The sequence below is a fragment of the Clytia hemisphaerica genome, unplaced genomic scaffold (genome assembly GCF_902728285.1).
Source record: "Clytia hemisphaerica strain Z4C2 unplaced genomic scaffold, Clytia hemisphaerica genome assembly, whole genome shotgun sequence".
NCBI lineage: Eukaryota > Metazoa > Cnidaria > Hydrozoa > Leptothecata > Clytiidae > Clytia > Clytia hemisphaerica.
The window spans coordinates 729891-752336 of NW_027104489.1; the positions used below are offsets into that span (position 1 = coordinate 729891).

General features: G+C 38.3%; 1 protein-coding gene across 1 annotated transcript; it reads right to left on the reverse strand.

Annotated features, from left to right (window-relative positions):
- Window positions 1-346: 346 nt before the first annotated feature.
- Window positions 347-21179, reverse strand: LOC136821546 (nose resistant to fluoxetine protein 6-like). Its single transcript, XM_067077770.1, has 15 exons — window positions 20958-21179; window positions 20300-20442; window positions 19490-19574; window positions 18973-19096; window positions 18262-18518; window positions 16812-16988; window positions 16204-16300; window positions 15502-15591; window positions 14924-15089; window positions 14484-14563; window positions 13188-13322; window positions 12110-12239; window positions 1728-1911; window positions 1053-1195; window positions 347-716 (listed from the first exon to the last, which is right to left on the reverse strand). The coding sequence occupies exons 1-15, from the start codon at window positions 21148-21150 to the stop codon at window positions 606-608; spliced, it is 2115 nt and encodes a 704-aa protein (XP_066933871.1). The 5' UTR covers window positions 21151-21179; the 3' UTR covers window positions 347-605.
- Between the last annotated feature and the right edge of the window lie 1267 nt (window positions 21180-22446).

The window sequence follows — 22446 nt, forward strand, 5'->3', positions numbered from 1 at the left end:
GGTAGTATAGGACGTATCCGTTAGTGGATGCCAGCAGCCTAGTTCCAGGGGGGATGCTTGGACAAAAAGGTGTACGGGATGTGTCGCTGGTCAGGGTTTTCAACTCCATGAGTCCCTGGTATGGTCGGAAAAAGACAAAAATAGAAAAAGTAGTTCTAAGGGAATTTGAACAAAATATGGAGAAATTTGAGAAAATTCTTTGGAATTTCAGTCCAAATAAGGGTCACTTTAAAAAAAATACGAGCCCCGCGTAGGGTTCATTTTTCAAACTTTACCGGCACAGCAGAAAGGTAGTGGATCCCAGAATAATGTTCTTATTTCTAGCACAAAAGTGAGGTAACTTTGGTTTGATGTCCTAACTTTAAATATACCCATAATTTGCTTAAAATTCAGCCATTTTAAACTCAGCATTGTTCTTAAATTGTTCTTATTTTTCTGAATATTTGATTCTAATTGTTCTTAGATCGTACCTGTTTCAAAGGCAATGAAATTAAGCGATATTGGGATATCAGAGGAGTGGTAGCCGGAAGAATATTAAGATCAATGGTAATTAATTAATATAAAGTGGTCCTAAGAATTAATTAGTCTTTAGTAGTGTAATGATTTTAAAATTTCAACAACAGTTTTTCCAAGTTGAGGACAGGGTATTCGATGCATACAGCAATGATGTATGCGACCATGAATGAAAAGATGGTGACTGCAACATAAACCAATGCCTGAAAGAAAGAGAGAGGAAATGGAAATAAAGTAGTGTAAGCAAGGGACTCTTCATTGAATTAATCTACCGATTCGCAGAATTATCAAAACAAAATTGATAAGTCAAAATCTTTAAATTAGGTTTGTCTTTAGACAGATTTTTAGGTTTTTAGAGCTTATCGAGTGCATTTCGATTCTCACAACATTTAGCTGGCACATAACGTTGTATTAACGTCTATATTACGTTGGATTAGAACGTCGAAAGAACGTTGTCTACCGGCAGTTCTCTGTGTCCCAGTGGGTGTCGAGTGTCGAGTGGGTTAGGATTTGTAAAATCTGAAATCTGAAATATTTACCATAATTTGATCAGTGACAATGATAGCACTTTGAAATGATTGAAACAATAACATCATGACAATGTTATGCCACAAATAGACGCTGTATGTCAAACGACTCAATGGCAAGAACAACTTCCAACTCAAAAAGTCGTTGATGTAACCTAAAAAATATGAGTTCATGATTTACGCAGTCTGTTCAAGGTAACCACTGTAATACTACCATTGGTTAATTTTCGAGCTTTTTCATTTTTCGATCCAATAACTCTTCGATCCTAGACCCATGGGTGTGGTAACGCTATGTAGGTCCCTTTTAGGATTTCTGGACAGGGTTGTATGTATAATGAAGGCAAAGTGTTAATAAAAAATAAATAAACAAATATAAATTGAACATATCTTTTGTTTTATTTGTCGTTCTTCGGTTTTAATTCGGTTTATTTATCTTACCAAATCTAGACATCACTCACTATTTTACTTATTTTCAAGCAGATACGAATTTACGACGGAATATCAGCAGTTTTAAAGCTTTGCAAAAATAAACAACATCATATCAAAAGGCACTATATAAAATGTTATTGCCTACTCTCTGTTTGAATTAAAGGGGGGGGGACAAGGCAGAGTCGACCGTCTTAAGTTGAAGGAATATTTGAGCTTCCCGTTGATCTGCTGGACCTCATAGAGAAAACTTTGACCCACCTCCATGGTTATTGTGGCAAGCATAGATGACCCAACTCAATACAAGAGCCCATGTCATTCGGAACAGAATACCATAGCTTTCATTCTCAGCAACAGACCATGAGTGTTTGGTAGATGTGTATGGACCATAAACCAAGGATAAAGCAATAGGGACAGATATACACCAACCAATCACGTGCGCAGTCTGAAAAAGTAAAATCACAATCATACTCTTCATTACGGAATCTCTCCGTAACTCAAACATACTTATACTAAACGTCTTCAGATTCAAAACCCTCACTAGCCATAACTGCCATTAAAGTACCACCGCAACAGAGATTAAATAAACTCGCAGTAACATTTGTTAACATGACACTACGATTTTTCACATATTCGTGAGTTAATTTAGAGATAGATTAATTTTGCGAAATTTGGTGAATTGGAATTTTGGAGACACTAAAATGGATGAAAATCACTGTAAAATATATAAAAGAGTTTTAATTTTTTTGACATTTTCTTTATCTTAAATTTGGCGGGGATTTAATTTGACGAATTTTGTTTCTCATATATATTATGATATACTTGAAAAGATCGTCAAAAAGCAAAGCAATTTACTCACGAACTTGGCCTTTAAAAGCTCTGACCATAGTGAATTTTTAATATTTGCCACTTACAAAATATAAAGTTCTACTTGATGTACTAGTAGCACACAAAACTGCGGCATGTTATACATTGTCTGTTAGGCCAATTATCCGTGAGTCTGAAAATTTAAGAATCGCAATGAAAAAAATTGATGGAGAAGAAAATGAAGACTTTCGCGAAGAAGAGTATTTCAACTTTGAAGAGCTTAGTTTCGGCGAAGAAAAAATATTTTGAAAATTTTTTTGCGGTAGATGGTGTATCTTTTATCGAACTAAAACTATTTTTTCGAAAATTTTTTTAAAAGTTTATTTGCTTCGAAATCTTGAAAATAGTGCTTTTTAACCAATTCTCCATCCCAATTTTTCATAGAAAAACAGCCATAACTTTTGATTGATTTAACTTTAGAAAATTTTTCCGAAAAATTTAAAACAGTTCAATTCTTTGCAATTCGAAACAAAAAGGTTAATTACCCATTAAAACTTAGCACTTTTCATAGAACAAGGTGATGCAACATATTATTAACGTTTTTTTAAAGTTCTAGGGTCGGGGCTAATTTTAAGGCTTAAATATTTTCTTTAGAAAGTTTTTTTTAATTTTTTTTTCATCATTAATTTCTTGATCTCCAAAACTATATTGGTTCTTCTTACAAGAAGTTGAAATATTTTATGTATATGTAATGTATATAAATGTATATAAAATTTTACGATTCAAACTGATACGAAGTGGACAGCTAAGTCAGTAATGGAAGCTTAGTGGGTTGGTCGGCTACATAGTATTGAAATAGTAAATCAATGGGCAACCTAATATAGAAGACGCTGAAAGACATTTAGAATCGAATTTAGAATAGACTAGACGTAAAAGCGCAACATCGAATTAACATCAAAACTAAAATCATTTGGTTAAATTTCTAGATATTGTGATGGCAAAATTGTGGAATGGCTGCGGTAAAATAGAACATAGGTTCGGTCTCATTTAGGAATATAAAATGCTAGAACAATGTTTTAGATAAAACAAAATAAATCTTAACATAAATTAAATATATCAAAAGGGGAACGCTAGAATCGCTGGTGGGCTAGAAAACACAGGAAGAGTGAGTCCAAATATATAGCAAGTGATTGAAAATAAATGACCTTAGTGCAAATAACTACTACACGTAAGTATCGGATACTAGATCGACTGTGTTGATTAAGTTTGTGACTCAAGGTTGAATTGAATTAGCTTAGAGATTTGGCTAACGCCCTATCAAAATAGAAATTCCAGCATTTATCAGCAAAGCTTTCCTTTTTGTCAATTCGTTTGATATCAACAGACAAGTTTTTGCAGCATTTTGCGGCCTCATGTGCAAAGGTGCCAGTTAGACGAGATGTGTCCTCGATGTCATGTGCGACCAAATTACCATTTCGGAGCTCTCTGTCTGGATCCGGTTGTCTATTGAGTTTGAGGTATGACGGCCAGCTGGGGTTGTGGAGAGCGCTATGGGCAATCTTGGCGATTGTTAGATCAACCATCTCAGCAACTGTTAACCATTCGAGATCGATTACATCGCTGGTTCTGGCATAACGTTTGAGCACGAAGCCAGGGGCGGCGTTTTGGACTTTCTGAAGACGCTCAATCTGGGCTTTTGTAGCATTGGATAGTAAAGCGATGCCATATGTCAATTTACTGAGAACCAGTGACTCCATAAGCATCTTGCGCTGCTGCCATGATGCGGTGTTCTTGAATCGTTTTAAGCTGAGTAACGTTGCAAAACAAGATCTCAGGGTATGGTTGACATGTTCAGTCCAGTCTAGATGCTCATTAAATCTAACACCGAGAATTTTGAAATTTTTGACCTGTTCAATATCCTGTCCAGCGCTTTTGATAACTGTGACGAGTTCCGCGAGGGAATGGCGTTGTGCAAGTTGTCTGGTCGAAAAGACATTTGTCTTTTTTTGTGTTTAGACAAAGATGTTTTGTTCAGACCAAAGGTTGATGTTGTCTATTTCATTTTGGACCGATTCGATGGCGATCTGCAGTTTTTGGATCTTTGTAGCGTAGTATCATAGTGGTCATTTATAGTGGTCACATACAAGTTGAACAAGATCGGGCCAAGTATACTCCCCTGTGGAACGCCAAACTGTGCGTCTAATTTGCTCGATGATTTATGGTCGATTTGGGCGTATTGTTTGCGTTCTGATAGATATGACTCTCGAGGTAAATCGATTTTTCTTCGATGTGCTCGGTTAATTGTTGGAGGATAATTCTTTCAAAGACTTTTGACAAGATTGGCAAGATGCTGATTGGTCTGTAATCTACCAAGGATTGGGGGTCGGTGACTTTGGAAACTGGGCAAATTCGACTAATTTTCCATTCTTCTGGGGATACTGGCTTGATGAATTTCGAAGGGATGTTGTCGGGTCCGGTAGAATAATCTGATCTAAGTTTCTGGATAGCTTTCGAAACTTCATCGTACGTAGCAGGACGGAGATGGAAGCTGTTTCTGGATGTTCGGGTAGTTCTTCAATGAACGATTTTGAGAGGTCTCCTGCATTTCTTCCTGTTGTCCTCATGGCAGTTGAGTTGAAAAACTTGTTAATTTCGTCTGGATCAACGTCCATGCGTTTTTGTCTGGGATGTAGTAATTTTTCGATGACTTTCCATGTTTCGGCTGAGGATTTGTTATCTAGAAGGTTCTTAAGAAATTTTTTTTTCGCTCCTCGGATGGTCGATTTGAGGTTGTTCCACACGTTTCTTAGTTGGTCAAGTTATTCATTGTTAAGGTTATTTTTCAAATTTAGCCGTAGTTCATTTTTCTGCCGTTGTAAATCTCGGACATCAAGATCTTTCATCCATGAGGACGAAGGACGGGTCAGTTTGATCTTACGTAAAGGTGCGTGACTTTTGTTGTACTCCGCATTGAATTTGTCTGAGGTGTTATCGAAAGCATACACAATGTTTAATGGTAGCTGTTGAAAATCATTGATATAGTCTACGAGTACTAGAGTTTGTTCGTCTCTAATGTATTTGTGCCGCGGTTCGTATCGAGGTTTGTTGATTTTGAGGATACAAAAAGGTGAATCGTGGTCTGAGATTTCGTCACATAAAACAACATCGCTCGCTATAAGTTTGGTGTCGATGTTTGTGATAATATGGTCGATTAGAGTTTTTGAATTTCGTGTTGGTTGGGCTATAAGTTGTTTGAGAGTGAGCGTTCCAAGTATGTTCTGGTAAGCTTCGTTTGCTGGCGACGGTACAAGTAAATCGATGTTAAAGTCACATGTAATTATTATTGGACCATGATGAACAATTGCAGCTTGGGAAACAAGCGATTCGAATTTGTTGAGCCACTCAAGTTTTTCATTTTGTTTACTCCTTACCTGATACACAATGTCAATCAAGACATTCGAGAGACGGTTCTTGCCAGTCAATTCAATCCACTGGTGTTCGATAGTTGTGTCAAAGGATTCGATATCATTACGGGCTTTGTGTTTAATGTCTGCTTTGATGTAGTATCCGACGCCACCGCCACGTTTAGCATCCCGGTTTCGAAAGTCTTTTTTTGTAGCCATTGTTGTCTTTCAACCAGGTCTCGGACATTGTGATCATGTCGAATTGGTGTTCGTATGAGACGTATGATTCGAATTCGGTAAAGGTAGATGCCATAGATTGGGTGTTGAGATGGGCTACGGATAGATGTTTACGGTGCTGGTTCAGCAGAGCAATTGATGGACTGACTAAGTCGTTAGGAATATGGTCAGCAGAGGCGTCCAGATCTTCCAAGTTTCGAATGATGAAGAACGGTTGGATGACCAATGTGCACGTATGACAGGTCCATTGGTACGGTATGCGGGAGTTTTCTATACGTATGTGCGTGCGTGTGCATTTGAGGTGGAGCTGTTCTTTGCATGTTATACATTCGAGTCGCTTGGAGTTGATTCTTACTGTCTTGTTGCATGAAGTGCAAAGGACGGGTCCAGGGTTAATCTCCGCACAGTAGCAGTCTATTAGAACAGTAATGGCTTGCATAATACGTAATTGGAGCTGAGTAGAAAGTTCTTTTTGATGTAAATTGTACGTACTTTCGTTGTTGTTGTTGTTGTTGTTGTTGTTGTTGTTGTTGTGTGTGTGTGTGTGTGTGTGTATTGGCTTCGTCAGTTGATTCTCGCTCCGAGGAGAGTCCTCCTCGCCAGAGCGATTGACTGTTCTGGTCGTTTCGTCAGCAAGCTAAGTCCATCGTCGACTTCCTCGCCGAAGATTTCGAAACGGGCCTCACGTGTGCCCGGGCAGTCCAAAAACCAGTGTTGGAGATCGTGCTGCTGGTGGTCACAGTGAGGACATTTTGGGTCTACTTCTTCGTGAAGTTGGTGATCGTATGCAGCGAAGGCAAGGTGTTTACCACATCTAATTCGTGCCAGGTCTACCTGGTCGTGCCTCGTCTTCACTGCTTTCTCTTTTGACATTGAATATTTTGAATAGACTTCTTTCAGCCAAGGGCGTTCCGGGTCCCCGTCTTTGATATTGGATTTTATTATTGTGCGGGCACACTTCATGCTGGTTGTCTGGTGGACGCCTTCTAGCTTTGTCGCTTCTTTTGCAGCTTTGTCAGCTGCCTCGTTCCCCGGTATGTTACTGTGTCCGGGCAGCCATTGAATTGTGATTTTTGCCTTCGTTTGGCTCAAACTTTGTATGATGGCATCTACCTCTCTGTTGTTGTGTTGGAGAGCTTGGCATAGGGATTGACTATCGGTCGCAATCACGATCGAATCATCGTCTTCTGTATTTACTGCAATCCACTCTGCTGCTCGTTCCATGGCACGGACTTCTTCTTCATATGAGCTCGTGAACTTCGCCCCTTTGGTCTTTATGATGGTGACAGGTGTTATTTCAGCAGGGTCATCTGTTGTCACCACTAATCCTGCTCCTCCATCGGTTGTTCCCGCCATAGCAGACCCGTCTGTATAGATGGTATATGTTGGGTTGAGGGAACGTAATTGCGTCAAGGTTGCTTCAAGGATTTGATCCTGATTTGCATGTTTATTCTTGATGCCAGGTAGTGAGCTGAATACTTCGATGTTTGGATTTGATAACCAAGGTGGGTGGGTGAAGTAGTCTAGAGGTTTTCTGTTCTCGATGTCGTCCAGGTCTGGGAGTCTGGTTAGCAGATCCCTTGCAGTCGTCCCCCAGCTCGTTCTTTTGATTCGTTTGGAACGATTTGTTTGCTCATACGCGAGTCGTCGTGGGTGATCGTGGGGGAGTCTGAGTGCCTTTTCTGCTGCGATGATGGTATTTCGTTCGAATTGGGTTTTCAGGCTTTGTTCCCCAGATTCTAGGAGGAGTGCTTCACATGGTGTGTTGAGTGTCTGGCCCGTTATTTTCCTTAATGCGCGGTATTGGACCCTATCTAGGTTTTTGATTTGGGTAGCGGAGAGACATGGCTGCCATGCGAATCCTGCATAGTTGATGATGGGTTTGACGTTGGCGGTGTATATCTGTTTCAGGTAGTTTTTCTTCCACCCCCACTTTGTATTGGAAAGGTAGGAGATCGTTCTCAGTTTTGGTGCGGCTCTTTCTTCAATGCTTGCTACATGTGGGCCAAAGCTTAAGGATCTGTCTAGTATCACTCCCAAGAGACGGGGGGTTGGGTTGTATTTGATTGGTTTATCATCTATTTTGATAGCGGGTGTCCATTTTTCGGCCGTTTCTCTCGTTGAATTTGAGAAAAAGCTCGACTCGCTTTTATCGGAATTGAGGGCGATTTTCCACTCTTTGGACCATCTAGCTACGACATCTACCGATCTTTGACATATTTCCTCAGCTTCCTTTAGGGTGTTTGCTGTTGCCAGTAGCGTTACGTCGTCGGCGAATAGGGAGTTGGTTGTCTCTTGTGGTAGGATTTTAGCAAGGTTGTTGATGTAGAACAGGAACAATATTGGTGAGAGTACGGATCCTTGTGGGAGTCCTTGGTGCATGGTTACTGCCTTTCCTAGGGTCCCGTTCATGCGTACTCTTGCCACTCTGTTGGTCAGAAAGTTGCTGAGCCAGTGTACGTATACCGGGGGGACGCCTTGGTCTTGCAGTGACAGCAGTAGTTTTTGCTTCCAGACGGTGTCATATGCCTTGCTGAAGTCTAGCAATACAATTACCGATCGTTTAAATGGTTTTTCTTGGAAGCCATCTTGTATCTTTTGGATTAGTCTACCTATCTGATCATCGCACCCTCTTCCCTTGCGAAATCCTGCTTGAGCTGCATGGAACCATCCTTGAGTTTCCGCCATGTGGTAAAGTCTGTCGTTCACCATCCTCTCGAGGGCTTTCACAACACACGATGTTAGTGAGATCGGTCTGAATGAGGCTAGATTACTGGCAGATTTTCCTGATTTGAGGAGTGGTAGGATATGTGCAAGGCGCCATACTTGGGGGCAGAATGAGGCTGTGAAGCTGCAATTGAAAATGTCAAGTAGTTCCTTTTGGGCACAAGGTCCCAATTCTTTTAGGAAAGAGGGAGGTATGTCATCTGGGCCAGCGGCTCCTTTACGTTTCATCTTCTTTATTGCTCGTCTCAGTTCTGTTATGGTGAACGGTTCCCAATCTTTATCCTCTCTAGTAGATCTTAGTCTCTTCTTATATTCTCGATTAGTGTCTCTTTCATCTTTCGAGAATTGGTGGCGGCTTACGGACGCATAATGCTTCGCGAATATCTCTGCTTTCTTCCCATTTGAGGTGATTGTCTTTCCATTGTGTTTCATAGCTTCATTCGGGGAATTGGTCTCTGGGGTACCATTTAGCGATTTGATCAATCTCCACATCTTGTTGTCATCTGTCTCAGTGATAGTGTCCTCGAGTAGGTTCCTCCAACTCTCTTCTTTTGCTGCGTTGATAGCTTCTTGAGCCTCCTTGCATGCATTTAGCCAGGCTTGTCGATTCTCCTTCACGGATTTTCTCAGTCTGTTCCTCTTCTTGAGGGCAGCGCGAACTGTTGGTGTCATGAAAGGTTTCGTTCTTGATCCTGGTTTCGTTTTTCCGACGTGTCGGCTGGCTGTAGACTTCAAGGTGGAATTAAACCTGATTACTCTAGCTGTTAGATTGGGTTCAAAGGTGAAGGAATTACATGCGGTCTCTATCTCGTTCCTGAAAAGTGACCAATTTACGCCGTTGGACTTCCATCTGGCCAAATGTCCAGTTGCTGTTTGGTGGTGTACCTTTTGATTGATGGTGGTTAGGATGGGGAGGTGGTCGCTGTTTCCGATTGGATCTATCGGATCTATCGTGGTCCAGGTTGACCGGTGTGTGACGTTTCTTCCACAGAAGGAGATGTCGGGGGTGCTCTCTCTCCACCGGTCGCTCTGTTAATTCTAGTTGGGCTTCCGTCGTTCAGAACGTCCAATGATTTCTCAATCATCCATTCTTCCAGTTCTTCGCCCCTCTGGTCTGGTGGTTGTATGAGATCCCAAAGCGGAGAGTGGCCGTTGAAGTCTCCAAGGATTAGCGAGTCTTCATTGGTTATGACATTGTCTAGCCTCAGTTCTACTGGTGTGGTCGTGTTTGATGGAGGGCAGTAAACGTTTGATATATTTATCCATTTTCGTTTGCTGACTTGGATCTTGATTGTTGTTGATTCTGTTCCAGTAAGGCTTGACTTTTGTACCTTATCAAGGATCAAGGATTTTTTGATGTAAGTGATAAGGCCTCCCCCTTTGCTCTCCATTCTGTCCGATCTATCAACCGCATAGTTCTTGATGTTGGGGGTCTTCTGGGATGGTCTTAGTTTTGTCTCTTGTACGAAACAGATATCTACATCGAGTTCTTTCATCCGGTTCTGGAGCTCACCGACTACTGTTGCGAGTCCATCTGCGTTCCATTGGAGAATCTTCAGTGAGTTCGCGTATTCTTTTGGTGCTTTCTCTGATATATCCGTTGTTGTAGCGTTGTTGGTTGTGAAGTTCGTGTCTGTTGGGTTTGTGCATGAATCACAAGACCATGGTGTGTTATTGAGTCTGTACGTCTTTTGTGCGTCTCTGCTCAAACCTGTGCATTGTAGGTGAAATAGTTTCTTGCACTCGGTGCATTCAAAGGCTGCTTGGTTTGCTCTGATGATCTTGCTTTTGTGTTTGTCACCGGAGCATTTTCTTGTCCCAGCTTCCTCTTGGTTGCTGGTTTGGGGAGGTTTGGGGCCACCATGTGCATGGCATTTCCACACAATGGGTCCGGTGAAATATCTGCTGATCTTGCTGCAGTTGTGTCTGTGGCATCTTTCTTTACAGTTGCTAACAGAACAGTTGAGGGGTGTTTGACTTTTGCGGAAGTAGCCCTGGCAGAAGTTACACTTTTCTTTTGTTGGCCCAGGGTTTGTTTCAATGTCTCCAGCTTGTTGAAGCAGATGGCGGGAATCATATGCTGGATTTATGACCCCGCTTCCCAAAAACACGTTTTGGGAGGTTGTGTTGGATGGCTCGGCTTTGCTGAGTTTGACGCCTCGGCAGCCAATGCCAATGAAGATGGATGCTTTGGGCTCCAGGTGTTGAGTCTGGAGGACAGGGTCGCCCGTCTTTCGACTTCGATGAGGCAGCATCCGTCGACCGACCCCTCGTTGGGGTCCCGAGTTTGGAGAATCGCCAGGAACAATCCGTAGTTGCGGGCTCTTGGACATATCCTCTCTTCGGCTGTGTTGTTGTTGTTGTTGTTGTTGTTGTTGTTGAGCAGTACACGAGTCAGTCAATGTAAACAAAAGAATCAGGAGTAAAATGTTCATATTTTCCATTTCGTGTTGATGTCTAGGATGGAAAATACACCAGAAGATGCAGAATCTGTTCGAGGGTCTTCTTGATGTAAAACTGCGATGATTATCTTCTTTTTCGCGACTTAAACAGCAAAAAAACTAATAACTTTTTCGATCACTTTCTTTTAACGTTAAAAAAAGCGTTATAAAGGCAATTCTTTGTCAAAAGTGTTAAAGAACCTAAAACATAACTTTTATATTCAAATACTCAAATCAATTTTTCGACTATGGTCAGAGCCCTTAAGGGGATTAATTTTAGCGGGAATTATATTTCGCGAGTTACGCGAGTTTTTCCGTAAATTCGCGAAAATAAATCCTCGCGGAAGTTTTAAATACCTTTGAATTCGCAAAATTCGCGAAATATATTCCTTGCGAAAGATTTTTTAGACGTAATTTCAAGGGTTTTAGACATAATTTCCCTTTGTTTAATAGGCAGTATAATAGGCTGATATGAAACATGTGTCTAATATGAAACGGGAACACTTATGTAAAAATAAAACCTTTAAAAGAGGGAAATGTACCTTGAACTTATTTGTTCAAGAAAGAAAACACAGACCAATAGATTAGTCATGATAAATTATACCATTCCAAATTGAAGTTAAAATTTCACCATTTCACCCATGTGTCACTGATACGCTGTCACCCCAGCCCCACTGAAAAATTTGGCAAAAATTTTGTCCCCGGTGGAAAAATACCATAGAATTTCGGCCCCACTGGGAAATTGACTTTGATTTCATCCCCATTCGTAATTCAATGTTTAAAAATATCACTCCAAAACCATCCGCACTGGAATTGTTAACCTTGGAACAATAGAATTTCTATCTCTCACTGAGGAAAAAAGCTCCACCGGGGCTGTAAGACAGGAGTGCAGATTTGTTCAAAATATCCAATATCTCACTGTACTGAAATGGTTGAAAGTGTGAAACGAGCCAGGTAAGTAGGGAGTATAAAAATGATCAATATTTGGTTGACCAGAAATAAGTTATTAGCAAAATATTGTTCTAACCTTTCTCCACTTTGGATTTATCTTCACTTCATTGAAAAGTGTGTAACCCAAAACCAGACCAATAAAATAGACGATGAAGCGACAATATGGTTTGTCGTACACGTAGTTTTGATAATTGAACAATACCGAGCTAAAAGAAAAAGAACAAACAACATGCTGAATGGACCTACCTGATAATGAGAATCAGTCAAAACAAACAACATGCTGAATGGACCTACCTGATGATGAGAATCAGATAAAGAGAACGCACAAATAGCAAGAGAGTAAGAAAGTGTAGTGAGCAGCTTGAATAGATTACCGTGAGTATCACAGCTCAAATTAATATCGACCTGTGAAGTATAGTTAATATGAATGACTTATCCCAGCTGGCACACAACGTTGTTTTAACGTTCATCTAACGTTATATGGACGTTGTGAACGTTAGATAAACGTTAAAAGAACGTTGTTTGCCAGCTGGGATAGTCGTAGATACTGGAGTGAATAAATATTTTAGCGTGAGTCCAAAAAAACCCATGTTAGGCACTTTTTGGCCCAAATTTGCCCAAAAAATTATTTTTTCAAAAATCGGGCTCACTCTGAAATTAAATATTACCATTTTTTATATCACTATGCAAAAAATAAGAAAAAAATACCGAGAAATGCTCATTTTCCCTAAATATGGCAAAAGGGAATTTCCTCAAATAAGAAAATCCGATTTTTACGGCCAAATGCCTACTATCCCATTTTTAGGGACTTTTTGGCCCAAATTTGCCAAGTAAATTTTTTTTCGAAAATCGGGCTCCGTTTCTTTTTGGGAATCACCATTTTGCATCACTATGCAAAAAACCTGGTAACAGACGATAATGAACGAATAACATTTACGAGTATAAATACTCGTTCCGGATTTCCCGTATATTTTCCTCGCCTAAAGGCTCGGAAAATATTGTACGGAAAAATCTCGGAGCTCGTAAAATATTTCTCATATTGTACTCGTAAATGTTCGATAACTATTACATATGAAGTGATAATTTTTATATTTTTAAAGAGACTAACATTTTCATTATTTCAAGAGACGCAAGCTATAAAATGCTCAACTTACACTTTTCCAAACGTGGAGTCTTTTTCATAGAATAGAGGAGAGATTGCATTTTCTTCATACATCAAGACACCGTTGGAGATGACGTGCATCGATAAAACAGCGATGGACATGTAAGTGATACCCTTCCATCTGCATCTGAATGATGGAAAGAAGTTGGGAAAACAATAGCACAAACTTCTTGAAATTTACTCAAAAACTTGGATGGAATTCGTTAGCAAGAAATCCTCTTTGCATTTAGAACTTGATAGACTTTCAAATACTTCTTAGACAATGCTATCGTTCGCTAAATGGACAGAAAACACGGGAAAATATAATTTGCAGAATTTGAAGCCGTTATTGGTGATATTCATTTTAAATGGCGGCGGTAAAGTTTGGAGCAAAGTAAACCCCTCCGTCTCTCTTCACTCTCCCCTGGTATTACTCCCGTTTTCCAAATTTAACTCGCCTCCTGAATTATTTCCTTTTTATAGTTATGCTGTGTAGACGATAGCATTGTCTTGGTATTATTTTTTAAGATTAAATTAATTAAACTTAAGATTTGATCAGTTTTATTTTGATATGCATGATTAGTACTAGTAATCGTATGGTTTGGAGTGTTAGTTGCACGACAAAACATACGATTCCCAGGTAATCGTCGGTAAATAATCATTAGTAAATCATAGTTTTTTTAGAAAAAGGGAAAATTTTTGACATTCGAATTGCAATGCAACTTATGTACACAAAGCTAATTTTTGAAGTATGAGGGAAAAAATGTCTTTGTTTTTTATTATACCTGACAGGACTCTTGGAAAGAACAGATTCGCAAGGCAACTCAAACTAATTTTGAAAGCCTCTCTGTTTTTACGTCAATTCTCATACAACTTAAAAATGATTAGGGAACTTCTAGAACCCATAAAAAGAAATAAAACGATGTTCGTAAACAGATAATTTGAATTTAAACTCTACATATGTTAAAGAATAAATGTAGAAAATTTGAGTGATTTTTGACAATTACTTCTCGAGATATCTACGTTACAAGTTTCGACATGTTTTTTCTGAACCACCCGGTATAGTAAAAAAAAGTCTCTGACACAGGACTTGGGAGAGAAAAGAATAAGGGGACAAAAGTGTCCCCCGCCGAAGAGTGCAAAAAGTGGTAATAGTGCAATTAACGATTAATCGCACTCCTCTAAACCAATCAGATTCGAGTAATTTTGCACGGCTGACGATTACATATTAAAATTGAATCACTAAGAACAGACAGTATAAGTATGTATAAGAAATTTCGAAGAAGAAAGAAGCGTTTAAATTACTTACTTGTACATACAATACAAAAATAATGGACTGACAACGTAAAATTGCATATCATTGGCCAAGTACCATCCCCAATTGATACACTGAAAAATCAATTGACAAAATGGCAATGATGATAGGGGACATGCATTTTTGTTTGGCGGGCCTAGATATACGTCTGAAAGATTGTTTTAAAACTGACCGTTTTTTGGTTTTTGTCAAATATTGCGTGGCGTGACTTATCCATGACACCTTATGAGTCCTTGTGAAATTCTGATCCTTTTCTATAGCCTTTCTTTCGTCACCGGAAAAAACACAATGCCGATAAAAGACTGCCGTTGAAATGGTCTATAATTATGCCAATAAAAGCTCTAAAGAAAGTGTTGCTTATATCTAGTTCCATAGTTCGATAAACAAAGTTGTAGTCAATGATTAAATAATTTGGTTGTTGGATGACTTCTTACCATGTCTAAGATGTTGGTTGGGTAGAAATTATTGATATACAGAAGGTTGGTCCACCAATATTTCCTACACAAGCCCACATTTTCAAAGCCCCAGTAAGGACCTTCTGATAGCACAGGGAAGAGGAAAGCGTAGAAGAAAATAAGATACGCGTATGATGGTGTCAACCTGTTGAAAAGAACAAAATATGGTTACTTTTAAGGCAGAAAGTTTCGCAGGATCACGAAATTTCGTAATGTAGGAGGCAAAATTTGATTAAAAGGAAAAACAGATTTAAAAAAGATACAAAAAAGAAAGAAACTTCTGCGAATGTTTCTTTCTTAGCACACTCTGGCGAAGAGAAGCCAAAATCGCTAAAAACGCTAAAATACACCGCCCCCCCCCGTGAAAGTCCACCTTGTAAATAGATGATTGTACTATCCTTGGGACTGTTTACTTTATAAATTTGAAACTTACATAGTCCATTTTTTACTAATGGGACAAATTGCAAATCCAAATTATTGAATTTGACATTTACTATGATAACCCTTATCACAAGTTAATTTCCAAAATCAGCCACCCTTAGCAGTAAAAATTGTACCTGATATATCGATGGAAGTAGTAGCGGATGAGCGGAAGGCTTCCGTGGATATCAAACCGCTTCATACTTAAGTATCCAACAAGTGTACCACTAAATGAAGATGGAAAGAAAACTTGGTCAATGATTATATAGATGGACGAACTAACGGATTGGCAGATGAATGGCTTGGTCAATGATAATCTCCAAGCAGATATTTAATAAAAGGTACTGCCCTCGTTTGGCATATTACATTGACAATTTTTATTAAACATTATAAACTAAAACGTATAATGCAAATACAATCGATCACATTAAAAAGAACCCAATCGTTTTCGCATACGAAGGCTGAACAAGGTTACCGTAAACTTATTTAATTTTTCAGGCTCTAAGGGGGGCGCTTATTCAAGCGGGGCGCTTATTCGAACGGTATGTTATTCGTCGCCACTAGACGATGCTATCGTCCGTGTAATATATTATCATGATATTACGATATAACATAGTTGTATATTATAAAACGTAATATGTTGCGTGGCGGGAAATAGAGTCTGTGTTTCCGACATTGAGACCCTCCGACTATTTTTTGCCCGCGCGGACAAAATTTCCACCCGACTGCTTATTTGCGTGTTTGAGATTATTCTTTATTTTTCGAATTCGTCTTATACTATAGCATAGTCTATGTCCCCACTTACTTTGAAGCAAGATCAATAAGTGATAAAAATGTACCTGAGCAGGAAGAAAGTATCGACAGCAATGCCACCATTGAGAGGAACTTGGAAAGTCCATCTCTCAGTATACCGCTTCGTCATCGCCAAAACATTACCTGGAAATAATTGTGAATTGGAAATTTTTTACAAAATCAGAAGTTGTACCGTGAGTATCACAGTGTATGAATATTACATTTCACACTGTAATGAAATTACTGTGACACACTTGGGAGTCAGATGAAAGATTTCTTTCGAAGGAAATTCGTTATTTACTGAATCTCAGAAGATGATTGAATAACTGGAAATAGAAAATGATATAATCAACTTGAGCTTAGCACGAGGATATATCTTCATCTTCGAATCTTTGAATTGTAATGGGCTTTTCCAGAAAAAAATCGTGCAGCCCCTGTTGATGATCCTAAAATTGCCTGGAATTCCAAGGGGGTAGGCCACAAAAGGTTAGACCTCCTCAACAGGGGTGCATGGTTTTTTTTCTGGAAAAGCCCAATGTAATGTGATTGATATATGTCTCCACAGTTTGATTTCAGAGAAAGCTAAGATGTGGTGTTCACAGGTTTTAATGAATGACAACAAATTTTGGACTTCAAATTTGAAGAAAAAATATACCTGTAGGTGACATTTCAGAGAAATAGATGACGTAATGTCCCATGATGATCCACGTGATGGAGATCGTTCGAATTCCATTCAGACACGTGATAGCTCCTTTAGGAACACTTGTGTTGCACAAAGCACGTGAGTTACGTACCATTGAAAAACATTGAAGGAAACGAATATAGAATGGCTCTGAAAATGGAAAAGGGAAAGAATAAAGGTGTGTTTATGTGTGTGTTTGTATGCGAAAAAACTGTAGAGCAGTACTTTTAATTTCCTAGTAAAAGAGTTAGCAAAAGAATCCATCAAACCATCCGGATGGTAAGTTAGCAGAGTTTCTTTTCCAAGAAAACCCTCAAAATTCTAATTTATTTCAAAAAAGTCAAAATAAAGTCGTAAGAGATAACATGCTTTAACCTACGAAACCTCAAAGCTCATTAAGTTGTTTGGTTAGGTAATTTATAGTACTTTCTCGTCTTCTTATTCAAACTCCTTTATTTAACCCCTCTATAATTGAATTGCTCCAAGCGATACTCCGATGTTTGCATATTTCTCCTAACACACCTTTTTGACCGTAGCCGCCAATTTCCGCGCGGGCATTTTTTGTCAGTTTTACCACCCTAAAACCGTCCCAGTCTTTTTTTTTGCGCCTAAAGACAATAGAAAAAATTGTAAAAAAAGATTGGATCCAGTTTTTAGGGTGGTAAATTGAATAATAAAGTGGCATGTGCCTGACCGCGCGACTACGGTCAAAAAGGTGCATAATTTCTGAGAAAACACTTTGGGTCTTGAAGATCAAGATATATGATATATGAAAAGTCAACCGTAAACCCTAAAAACAAAAATGTATAAATTTCTTTACTTTGAATGGTTGATGGTTTAAATCTCAAATTGGAGAACAATATTAGTAATAATATCTCTTACAGGAATTGCAATGTATTGATTAGTCACGTGGTGATGTTCTGGTTAACCTTTTGTTAATGAATGAAGTGAAATGGTAATACTTGCCGTGCAAATTTCTCATATCTACAATCGTCAAGTTACCTGGGATCGAAAAGAATCAGCTTAACAGGTGCCATAAATATATTACTAGTTTGATATATTACTAGTAGATACGTTGCTTTTTGGACTGATAATGTCTTTGAATCCATGACCTCGAAAACATTTAGTTTAGCTTATTCTCTTTAACTCTCATAGAGAAAGTCAGCTTCGGGTCTCATTTTTTAAATATTATTACAAACATTCAACTTCAAATAATAAGGCATTATACGCCTTCATGAACATTTGATAGAAGTTTTGAGAATCATGTATAAGGAGTATGTAAAATGTCAGTTAAATGATAATTATTTTTGACAACGAGGCCCGCATTCAACTTATTTATCCCGAAAAGACTACATATTTTAAACACAGTTTATTATCAAGTCCTGAAAAAAATCAATAAAATAGTATTTTTAAAATATCTTACGTTCTTTATCGATTTGAACATTGCGTATCGAGATGGCCTTCAAGTCATTCTTCACTTTGTCCGAAATTTGAGTGTCCGCTGCAGGCGAAGATGGACGATCATACTTCAAATATTCATCTTCTAAAATGTATTTCTTATTATGCATGACGTCATCATCGTATTGTGGAACCCAGTCTCGAAATGATTGATAGATGGATTGTATTACATCGACGAGTGTGCCTATGAGGCATAGACCAGCGATTAGACCTGACATCCATCTATGAAAAAACATATAAAAAACACATCAATAAACGGGTGTCTAGATAGCAAAAAAATATGAAGGTAGCGTCCATTAACTTCTAACAAAATTTTAGAGCATTGTCCTTTTTAATGGATAAATTGACAGGGGGAAATCTTCAGAAGCAGGAAATGACGAGCTTTTATCCATGCAAGACTGAGTCCCTGTGTACCAGCATTGAGTTGAGCGGGAAGCTCTTCAAGCACATGGTATAGAAAAATCCGTATGGACAGCTTGTGTAAGGTAAAAAATGTTGTTTCGCTACTTCTATTCCAAACAAATACAGTACTGCAGTTAGTAGGAGGCTATTCTTTATGAATTGTTATAACAATTTCAGGAGTGGAATTTTCTTGGCTTATTCGAAAGAAGAATGCATTTAAAAACTTTTTTTGAGAGCGGGGGAAATCTTGAAAGATCTTAAAAAAGCTACTCACAGCATGACAATTGCTCCAGTGGAGTACGATTTACTTTTGGAATGACATTTTGAAGGTCGACTACCAAAATCACCATATGTTTCTGTTATATTGAGAATGTTTGTACCAACCTTTGAATCAACCTCTAGAAAGATGAAAAATAAAAGAAAATCGAGTAAAAATCAGGCTTTGATAGGGGGTGTTTTCGATGAAACGGTATTGCCCTTTTATGTCCGGTGTTTCGGTATTCGAGAAGACATTGTTCGGTATTTCGGGAAGAGATTGTACGGTATTTCGGTATTCAAAACACTTTAAAAAGGTTAAAAGTTGTCGGTGACTGTATTTTGAGTTTTTGTCTGGTATATTACAGTACTTTAGGAAAGAAATTGTCAGTATTTCGGTATTATAGACCCCTTGAAACCATCCCTTTGATAGCCCAGGCGCAGATTTGACCTTGAAGACCAGCGACAGCGTGATACTGAATAAAAGCTTTGAAAGAAAAGTAATGGAGTACGGGCAAAATTTGAAGATTATATACCTTGGGCTAGAAATTTCAGAATATTTGTTCCATCCTTCACATCACATGTCTTTGGAATGCACAACCCGTATACACGTAATTTGGTCTAAAAAGAAGGTGGTAATTATTGCAAAATTTGAAGTTACAGCGTTTGATGTAGTTAGTGTAAAGCTTCAATCAAGGTCGACTTCGAAAATTTTTTTGAGGGGGAGGGGTTCAAATTTTTTTCAATGGAAAATGGGGGGGGGGGGGCGAAATATTTTTTGCCAAATCAAGAGATAACTCAGGAGGTCAAATTTGATGGTTTCACATTTGGAGATTTGAAATCCGACATCATTCGTATTTCGTATTATTGTTAATTCTGTATTCATGAAATATCATCGTGAAAGCCTCACCATTTCGATTCCTATACGTCTTAACATTGTGTAAAATTGGTTCAGTGGACTAAAGAGAGAATGTTTGTTGAGGGATCTTACAATTTCATATGTCAGCATAGTCTAGCCTTTATAAAAAGAGCTGAAAATAGAGAGTTTTTAGCGAATAAAGTGTTTGAAAATTGAAATTTTATTTTTGTATATGTAAATAAAATCTTTACTTTTAAATTCCATATGATTCAGAAATTGAAAGCCTCAATTCTGGGCAGAATCAGTCCGAAATCTTTTTAATCTTTTTGAGGAGGGGGGGGGGTTGGAAAAATTTTCCAGGTTAGGGATGGGGGTGCGAAATTTTTTTTTTGATTTTTGAAATATCTTCCACTTCCCCTTAGTAGATACTTTCTGACCACTACCTAATATAATTCATAACCACGATATTTGTTTAAGTAGTACAAACCTTTGTTTTGCCAAATGAAAGTTGAACATTGGTCATCGAGCAAAAATGAGCTTCTTCTATTGAAATACATTCGTCGTAAGATCCCATCCACCAGATGTTGCCTTGTAAAATTCCAGGCCCTGGTTTACCAGAAGCATCAATATCTATAACAACAAAGAATTTTTATGCTGACGTCAACATTTTTTGATAAAATTTTCAACAGATTCGTCTCGAAAACTACTATCGATTAGAGGTATAGTTTTTAGGGTTTCCATGGCTAGATCTTTAGATATTTGAGTTTGAAATTTTGCTGATTCAGCAGAAAAGGTCCAAAAACTCCAAAATTCTTTTTTTAAAGAATGGTGTTTTTCATTTCATCTTGAAATATTAACTTTTCGGGAAAAATCATCCTAAAACACTCTTACGGCATTCTTAGGCTAGGATCGAAATTCAACCAAAGTTTAGTACTTGACGAATAAAATGGCATTTTTGTCGAAGCTTTGATCCTTACCTGGGGATAATTAGGAATTTACAGTTAAAATGTTCTAAAAATGACATTCTTTCGTTCAGTTGTCAAACTTCGTGATGGTATTCTTATAGCAAATTCTTAATTTTTTGACCAATTTCATTATGAATATTCTTATAAGAAAAAGCAGTCTCAATGAAAAGAAAAACTTACATTTTATAGCCTTAGTCTCGTCTGCCAATAATCCAAGAAGTGATTTCATACAACCTTTCGATACATTCAAGTTCAAAAATACTTTTTCCAATCCATCATTTGTGACATTGAAATCATGTGTAAAATACTGGCCATCAATCACTCGGATGTGAAGAGCAAGTATAACACAGAAAATATATTTCGCCTTTTCCATGCTTTCTGTTAAACTACTTTGATATCATTCTTCTAAATGGAATGGAAATGCAATATGAAAAAAATGGAAGACATGAAAGATAATGCGACTCAAGTTTAAAGACCTTGAAGACCTTCAGAAAAAAATAAGGTAAAAGTCAAAACCGTTTAAAATCTTGAACTAAGCAGACAATAACTGAGACTCATTAACAAATTTATTTACCTACAATTTTTATGTACAACACGAAAATTATTTATCAAAAATCTAAAACGTTATTTTTAAAGTTATTTTACGACTAATCAGAAAAATTTCAAGATAGATGGGGGAGTCTGTTAAATTGAGCGCGCCTTCTAAAAAGTAGCGCTCCTTCGCGCCCGCGCTACTTGCACGCCTTTGCTCCCAGCGCACCTGCGCTCCTTGCGCGCCTTCGCTACCAGTGCGCCTGCGCTCCTCGCGCGCCTTCGCTCCTTGCACGCCTTAATCTTTTTTGCGCGCCTTTGCGCGCCTTCTAATTTTTGGCACGCCCAATTTTTTAAGCGTTTCTGATTTAACAAGTGTCTTAAAAAGTTTCTAAATGCCTGTATAATTTGTTGCAAACCCGTTGCAAATGCAAAGAACCAGGCACAATGCTTTTTCTTGGTTGTTTGAATGGAAAAAATTGAACATACTAATGTGCTAAATTTTCATTTAAAAAATTCAAACAAAATTACAATAATGGTTGGGTATGCAGGAGCAAGAGGATACTATGTATGAAAATCGGTTTTGAAACGGTAGAATACTACATAGGAGATTATTTTGACCTTCAGAGTATTTAAAAGGAATTAAATGGTTCCGAGTATCTTGTGGTATTTTTTCGACTAGCCATTTTGATTTTTGATTTTTAAAGTACACTTCTGTGCTGTCAAAAAATAGGGTGCACTAAAAATTAGAAGGCGAGCAGGCGCGTAGGCACAGTTATCTGTAAAGCCCGAAGGGCTAGATAGGCAACTTTAAGCTTTCTCCAGCAAAAAAAAGTGAAGCAAAAATTTGACTTTTTAAATTTCGTGCCGATGGATAGGATCTAGCATTTTAATTGTTTTCAGAGCGCGAGATCGAAAAAATTAGGCGGCAAACGCTATTTCGCATCTCTCAAACCAGTGAAATTGCTTGTTGTCACGTGATTTCTTTGGTAGGAAATCCTACCAAAACTTGCTTCACTTTTCGATAAAGGCCGCAAATCTTGCCCTTCGGGCTTTACAGATCTGTGAGCGCAGGGCGCGCAATTTAACAGACTCTAGATAGAGGTGAGATGTTTTCGTCTGTCATGGACCCATTAAT

Bases quoted from the DNA above. Each gene is read 5' to 3' on its own strand.
- LOC136821546 (XM_067077770.1), bottom strand. From the start codon at position 21,150: ATGGAAAAGGCGAAATATATTTTCTGTGTTATACTTGCTCTTCACATC. The intron at 18,519-18,972 runs GTGAGTAGCTTT...GTTTTTTCATAG, and splicing joins ACTGGAGCAATTGTCATGCT to ATGGATGTCAGGTCTAATCG. The intron at 13,323-14,483 runs GTAAGTAATTTA...TCCATCATTCAG, and splicing joins TTTTTGTATTGTATGTACAA to ATGCAGATGGAAGGGTATCA.